This window comes from Orbicella faveolata, unplaced genomic scaffold (assembly GCF_042242905.1).
Source record: "Orbicella faveolata isolate gen_17 unplaced genomic scaffold, um_ofav_v1 contig_3, whole genome shotgun sequence".
Classification (NCBI taxonomy): Eukaryota; Metazoa; Cnidaria; class Anthozoa; order Scleractinia; family Merulinidae; genus Orbicella; species Orbicella faveolata.
In genome coordinates, this window is record NW_028301558.1 from 10484526 (window position 1) to 10492500 (window position 7975).

The 7975-nt window shown below is 41.7% G+C and overlaps 1 protein-coding gene across 1 annotated transcript in view; it reads left to right on the plus strand.

Annotated features, from left to right (window-relative positions):
* Positions 1-1320: 1320 nt before the first annotated feature.
* LOC110065888 (allene oxide synthase-lipoxygenase protein-like) overlaps positions 1321-7975 on the plus strand; it is an 18302-nt gene continuing 11647 nt past the window's right edge. The window contains exons 1-7 of the mRNA XM_020773056.2: positions 1321-1557; positions 2697-2813; positions 2902-2981; positions 3303-3715; positions 3822-4010; positions 6469-6950; positions 7524-7787. Coding sequence (XP_020628715.2) covers positions 2720-2813; positions 2902-2981; positions 3303-3715; positions 3822-4010; positions 6469-6950; positions 7524-7787 — 1522 coding nt within the window. The 5' untranslated portion in view covers positions 1321-1557; positions 2697-2719. The remainder of the gene's footprint in view (positions 1558-2696; positions 2814-2901; positions 2982-3302; positions 3716-3821; positions 4011-6468; positions 6951-7523; positions 7788-7975) is intronic.

A 7975-nucleotide genomic window follows, 5' to 3' on the forward strand; every position in this document is an offset into this window, starting at 1 on the left:
ATACTTGGTTTTGATGCCAAATTTAAAACGTTTGGGAGACCTCTCCAATTTTTCCCTTTGTGGTCTAAAAACTAAGACTAAATCACTTGAAACTAGTTACAATTTGCTCCCCTTAACCAGGACTTCAAGGAGCTCAGTCACGGTATTTTGAGTTATTTTGACCACGTACAAAATTACCTTTGAATTGAAGGAAACCTGAAAATAACAGTTTACTAAGATGGAAAAATACCAAATAATAATAAAACATGGAGGAACAAGGATGGTTAAGGATGGAGAAGATTGGCACGGATTACAAACGAAAAACTTGAAACATTTGGGCTACACTTTTCAAGATGCAAAACCGTGACGTTGCTCCTCTAACTTAACTGATAATCACTTCACTGTCCTATGTGCATTTGGTAAACAATGTACGAGCGAAAGCTCGTTGGTGTAATTTCATTACCGGGTGGCAAAGGGTGACACATGATGAGGGCAAAACTTAGCGTGTGACGTGCGAAAAGCAACTTAAAAAACATACGTGATTCGTGATTTTGTGGGAAAAAAAGTCATTGTTAAAAGTAGCTAAAAGGACCTGTGACGCGTGAATGTTGTTAACATTTGTGCGTGGAACGGGATCACAACCCCCATCCCACGTCATTACTGACAATTGCATACGTGACATCATCATCAGTGAAGTAAGGAATGTCACGCTTTGACCGATAGACTGCCTCACGATAGACTACCACAGTGACTTATAGACCACCACAGTGTTGCGCTCACCTCACGAACGCTTCAGTATTAGGGCAGATGGTATTTTCAAAAGAAAATACTCACTGTGCGAGTGTAGTGGGTTGTTGAGCTTAGGCATAGGAATTTTAATAGGAATTAATTAACAAGATCATGATCTGTGTTATTTCATTAACTTAACCACGAATGCATGTAACCAGTCCTTGGACTGACAGATTTCCGCAATGTCATATTTTCTCCTGTGCGGACTTTTTAGTGTCGTGGATACTGACATGAAATACAGCATGAATGCTTTGACACAGTGAATGGCGACAAACAAAGATGGTCAACAAAGGCCTGAATAAAGTTATTTTGTTGTTGCAGGAGCTTCAATTGTTCATCAGGTGATTGGATTTATCACACGCAGGGGCAATAGAAATAAATTATCACACTTTTTTCTGTTCGTTTAACGGAGCGTGAGGTAAAAAACGTAGAACTTTCTACACCGGATCTTGATAAAGAGTTAATAACGACCATTTAATACCTCTTGAAAAATGTTTGTTCAAGCAGGTGAAAAGAAAAGCTTCATCGATTTTACATTGCGGAAAAAGGTTAAAAGGTTTAGTGTTGTAGTACAATATTAGCCTGACACCCTGCCAGGGTATCAACATTTACGCAAGGATGAGTCTAATTACAAACTGTGCTTTGTTACCAAGGCATCGAAAAGTTTGGTTTAGTGTCAGTGACGTCAACGAAATCAACAATTCATTAACCGAACGTGTTCACGAAACATGAAATAAGTAAAGATAACACTCACAGCAGAGCTGGCTGGGCACTAGAAAGTTGTAGTCGGTAAGTATACGAAGCTGGTTTGATTGTCTGCGGTAGGATTTTGGTAAAAACATACCTCAGTAGTTAAAGAATGCGAATTTCAGAAGGAGTCGTAGATGCGAACTTGCTTTAATTCAGTATGCAAATGACTCGCAATTTTCCCGTCAGAAGCGAACAGAAGCGGCAGTTTTGAACCTGGTTCCGTCTGCTTCGTGTTTTGTTACAATATGCGAGCGTGCTGATGCTTTACGGAACGAACACGAAGAATTGGAAGGATGACATTGTCCACACTCGTCATGTGAAGTGAAGCGATGTTTTGAAGGCTTGTGTGACTTTAAGTTTCAACTTGTCACGTATGTTAATCACGATTACAGCAACTCCAGCAATATAATCTTTTTCTCATTTCTGAACTTTTCTTCGATAGAAATCCTGTAGCTAAGCTTTTCCGTTTTGGTGGCCCTTTCTTCCCAAGGTATTGGGATTGTGCTTTACTGATATCATACTCAGCATTCCTGCATACTGAAACCACGGTTCCGCGGTATGCATGCATGTGTCTTACATTGTATCAGTAACAGCGAATTTTTTCTGTCTGTATCTAACCACTGAGATTCCTAGATTCGCCCTCCGAGTTTGAAAAAACAGAATTAGACAAATTGGTTAATGCGTCTAGTTTATTTATAAATCTTAGTATAAAGGTACGCATGGGTTGTTCTTCAAGACGAGCTATCTTTTTCAAAAGGCGAAGTCAGGGCTCAAAGTGTCTAGATACAGTTCGCCCATCTCTACACGCAGAAGACTCATACTGAACAGCAGTCACGCAACTCTTATGAACAGATCTAATATTTGTAGGCTTAAAGGCCAGTTCAAAGAAAGATAAATATTACATCTCGCTTGAATACCCGCCATTATTATACACAATCTCAGCATGGATTAAATCGTGGAGTGAATGTTCTGTTTTCTGTTTTCTGTCTTCTGCTTTCTGTCTTCTGTTTAACGTATCGGCAATTTAACATTTGTGTCGTCGTTCACGGACATCGTTTATAGACTTTATACATTCAGACGCCTTCTTTGAAGTCTTGATGATGTCCTTATTATGCGGTATTTCTATATTAACGAGCTGTTAATTGTGTGACAATGTTTGCTTTGCTTTTACTTCATAGCATAACGAGCTTTTTAAATAAACATGGGGATCATTCCTTCAAAGAAGAAAAAGAGCATTAAATCGCAGAATGGAACAATTAAGAGGCCGACGATTGAAGTGAAAGAGGACAGTTCCTGTAAGTAATTAATCTGTTTTAAAAAATGATCAATTTTTTCACGTTTTAGTTCATAATTTAGAGCTAATTTTAAGAATTCTCTGAACAGGGGTGAATATGGGATTCAAGATATTCAAGGAAATGATGGGAGAGGAATTGTTTGAGCAGAAGATGGAAGAAGCTGATGAGGTAAATGTGGAGCACAGGTTTCACCAACGATTTTACGGAGATGTGCTTGATCGAGAGATTTCTAAAATTTGGTGAATGAGCACAAAGTAGCCCGAAAGCGGCAATAATGCAACGATCGCTGACAAAGTCAAATTGTAATAAGAAGGATGAAGCTGAATAGGATATAACATGCGGTAATAACCCTTATGGAAGTCCACCAAAGTTTGAACCGGGTGTAGACCAAACGTAACCAATCTCTTAAACGCGTTCTGAACTCCCTTCCCCACTTGCCCACTATTTCAAATTTGACTGTCCTTTGAACTGTTGTCATCTTTTTTTCAGCCTCCACCAGAACCTGGACCCTTCAGTTCGTCACAAATGGCACTCTATATTAAAAAATATCAAACAGGATTTACTCTTAAATCACTGACTCATCCTAAAGGTGTTGGAGCAACTGGAGCACTAACAATCCTCAACAATCCTCTCCTCCCTGTGCAAGATTTCTTCACTCCCGGACGAGTCTTCCCAGTCCGCGTCCGCCATTCTAATCTGCTCAGGTTAGATGACACTGAACTGGACGCGAGGGTCGTGTCTGTGAAGTTTGCCGACAGCGATATCGAGTCACCGTTCGATCTGATGCTGCATACGGGTGAAGAGGCCGCGTTTTGGAGCATCTTTAGCTTTGATAAGATGCTTAATGCTTTAAGTAAAGGCACCAAGACCTTTGAAGAGTACTGCCTCGAAGATCCTTGGCAGTAAGTCTTGTCATAACTAGTTACATACAGTCCATTTGATGTTTCATGATCACGAAGTAGAATCCATTCTAGACTCGAAACCCATTTTCTTTTTTCCAAAATTTAGCTTTCATTTGGCCATAGAAGCTTTTCGACGAGCGCCTGCTTCCTTTACTGACCAGCGGTACTACTCGTGGCTGCCGTTACAATTCAAAGCCAAAGATGGTGTTCCGCGTTACGCAAAGTTTCGCCTCGTTCCTGCGGATGGCAGGGAAGAGACTGGACTGATGACGGAGGAAGACCAACGAAAACCCTGGTAAGACTTGTTTATATTCGTCACATTGACAAAGCGGAGGTTTTCAGTCTGACGTGAATCGCTGAGGAGAAAATTCCCTTAGACAAGCAACAGGGATTTATGAAAGGGCCTTTTATTATTAGAAAGTGGTTTAGCTTAGTGGCTGGCTTTTGAACATCTCTTGGCCTTCACTCGGTTTTACGCATGTTATGGCGATCATTATGGCCAGAGGAGAGCAAACAAAATCGCCAGGAAATCAAGAGTAGATTAGCCACGTGGTTACGTTGTAACAAGAAGCCGGCTCATCATGTCTCTCTCGTCTCATCATGTTTTCTCCACTGTGACAGACTGGTCATAACTATTCATGAAGTTGGTAAAATCATTACCACTAAAATAGCCCTTGAGAAGGGCCCTTGAGATGTGCTTCCAGTAGTAAAAAGTCGAACCTCCTCTAATAGCTACTAATGGCCAGTTTGGCCACCTCTCTACAACGACACTTTATTTTGTAAAGGCAGACGGTCCACTACATTAACTCTGATCATAACCTCTCTACAACGGCGACCTCTCCACAACGGCCACTAAAGCACGTACCAACTGCCAAAATAGCCTCTCGACGACGGCCAGTTAATCACCGACTGGCAAACGGTGTTTACAAAACCCCATATATTTTTTGTAACAAATCACGAAACTTGATCCGTACCTCGCGTCGTTGGTCTCTGTTCCCGTCTGGTTTGTGTTTTAGTGATATATTTTATGTGTGGTGTCATATCACACCTCTACCTCTCCGTAACGGCCACTTCCTGTTGTGGAGAGGTTCCACTCTATTAATAATTATTATTTAGCTCTTATTAACCGAGTCGGAGGTTTGTATGGGAGAATCTTGACCGAGGTCGTGAGTACAGACCGAACGCAGTGAGGTCTGTACACACCACCGAGGTCAAGATTCTCCCATACAGATCGACTTAGTTCGGTTAATAAGATGTTTATTAGTTAATAAAGATGGTGAATTTTAAGCTCGGTAATGAAATGTGAAGGTGAATTAATCAACATGACACGAGCGTGGGACAAAGAAAAATTCTGAGTCCCCGACAGGAATCGAACCCATGACCTCCCGAACACCGGGCGGGCGCTCTATCCACTGAGCTACGAGAACTCATGGAGAGCAAGGTCATTTAACTGAGTTCATATATGATAGGTGTCCTGCATACTGCTAGGATCAACGCTATCGAATTCATCGTGAGTAGTGATAAGTTAATAAAGATGGTGAATTTTAAGCTCGGTAATGAAATGTGAAGGTGAATTAATCAACATGACACGAGCGTGGGACAAAGAAAAATTCTGAGTCCCCGACAGGAATCGAACCCATGACCTCCCGAACACCGGGCGGGCGCTCTATCCACTGAGCTACGAGAACTCATGGAGAGCAAGGTCATTTAACTGAGTTCATATATGATAGGTGTCCTGCATACTGCTAGGATCAGCGCTATCGAATTCATCGAACACGATGAATTCGATAGCGTTGATCCTAGCAGTATGCAGGACACCTATCATATATGAACTCAGTTAAACGACCTTGCTCTCCATGAGTTCTCGTAGCTCAGTGGATAGAGCGCCCGCCCGGTGTTCGGGAGGTCATGGGTTCGATTCCTGTCGGGGACTCAGAATTTTTCTTTGTCCCACGCTCGTGTCATGTTGATTAATTCACCTTCACATTTCATTACCGAGCTTAAAATTCACCATCTTTATTAACTTATCACTACTCACGATGAATTCGATAGCGTTGATCCTAGCAGTATGCAGGACACCTATCATATATGAACTCAGTTAAATGACCTTGCTCTCCATGAGTTCTCGTAGCTCAGTGGATAGAGCGCCCGCCCGGTGTTCGGGAGGTCATGGGTTCGATTCCTGTCGGGGACTCAGAATTTTTCTTTGTCCCACGCTCGTGTCATGTTGATTAATTCACCTTCACAAGATGTTTATTATATGGCAAAGAAGAAAACTTTAATTCGTTTAATGTAGCTGGTTTGCTGACATTTCGCTTGCGAACGGCGATGAGCTTAACTTAAACCTGCCGAAATTTGCTCGTCCTCTTTACTTTTTTTTTTTGTCATCAGGCTTTTTGGCACTTCCATAAATGATTGAGAAGAAAATAAAAGAAAATGGTGAACATTTGTGTGTTTTAGTTTGCTACTTTTTCAACGCAAAATGAAACCGGTCTAGATGCTGGTCTAGATGGGAAAATCTAGACCGCGGTCAATATCGATTTCAGCCAATCAAATTCGTGAATTCGCTAGTTCCCAGTCCTTGTGAGACACAGCCATATAATAAATAATAATATCAATGAACCCGGCACAAGCCGATTTACCAAGATGCACCCTGACTCTACTATAGAAAAATCTAATAGGTTATGCTGGGACCATTCCATTCATCACTCACTTTTGAACATTTGGATTTCTTTTTCATTGCGTACGTTTAGGGAAACTTCTCGATGGAACAGCGAAGTAAGACCTCGCGACTATCTGACTGCTGATTTTGAAGAGCGCATGTCAGGAGACGGCATTCAATACAAGCTTCAAATACAACTACATGAAATACAACCTGACGACTCCCACCTCGTTCTCCACCCCGCAAGAGCCTGGGACCACGCCACTCACCCATGGCTTGACCTCGCTGACGTAAGACTGGCTTCACTATTGCCACTTGACGTAACAGAATGTACACGTTCCTCCTTAGAAAATATGCCTTTGTCTTTGTCACTTCCACCTGCAAAGACCATTTACGACTACACTTCCATCGCACATCTGAGATCCAAATTTCTCTCTGATCCTGGCAAGAAGTGCTCCATAAGGCGTCCTTCTAAACTGGGAAGCGAAGGGCTCTCCATCTATTGCATTTCAGTGTTCACTGGAGACCGGAAAAAAGCTGGTACCAACGCTAATGTGATGCTCACAATTACTGGTAAGATTTGATAATTGTGACCCTGGCTGCACAAAGGGTCAATAACTATATTCAACGGGTAAATAATTGTTGGTTGAGACCGAAGTATTCATAAGTCAAATGAGTCCTTGAGTCAATGAGGTAATGCGTCTTTCAAGTGCAGTGTAACCTGGTTGATATTGACATCGAAGAGTCAGTATTATTCAGGAGTCTGTATTAAGCGGGGTGTCAGAGTAAACGGCTCGGACGCATGTTTTATCGATAGGACAAACACATTTAATCGTACAATTTAATAGAAACGAAACAATGCCCTGACTGTAATTTGAACTCAAACTCAAAAACGTTTTTCCTCATTGAAATAGTTCATTGCCTGGCACTAAAAATTAACGTTCTCTCCACAACGTGATCATTTAAGGTTGTGCAGCATTATCGCATTATAAGTTGCATTACATGTTTCGCATAAGAGACATCAGTGCAACCTTGTGTAGCAGTTGCTGCAACTTGCAACACTGGTAATAATTCGCGCGACATTGCAACACTTTTGCAACATTGTTGCGCAACAAGTGGAAAGGCAATTTTGCCCGTATTTTTTAGGCACTAAGGGGAGAACAACACCCCTTCTAATGGACAAATGGCTTCACGATGACTTTGAAGCGGGACAAGAAGATACATATATTTTGGATGCGGAGGATGTAGGCGAACTTTTGATGATAAAACTAGACAATGATCAGGGTGGACTATTTAGTGACTGGTTTGTAGAGAAAGTGATGATCACCTGCAGCCAAGATCCTCAGAGGCTCTACGAATTCCCTTGTGGTCGATGGGTGCAGAGTGAGTCGATCTTCTTTGAAGGAAAAGGTAGGCATTGCGAAAAAGTTCTTTCAACTTTTACCATAAATGATTCGGTGGGGCTATCCCATATAAAAGAGACAGGGGTGCTCCTCGCACCTTTTGGGGGTTAATTTTGATACCTCTTAGGATGTTCAGCCCTAAAAGGTCCACAGGCGGAGCTTTTGCGGTACCTGTTAGGGTAATTAAGCCGAAAT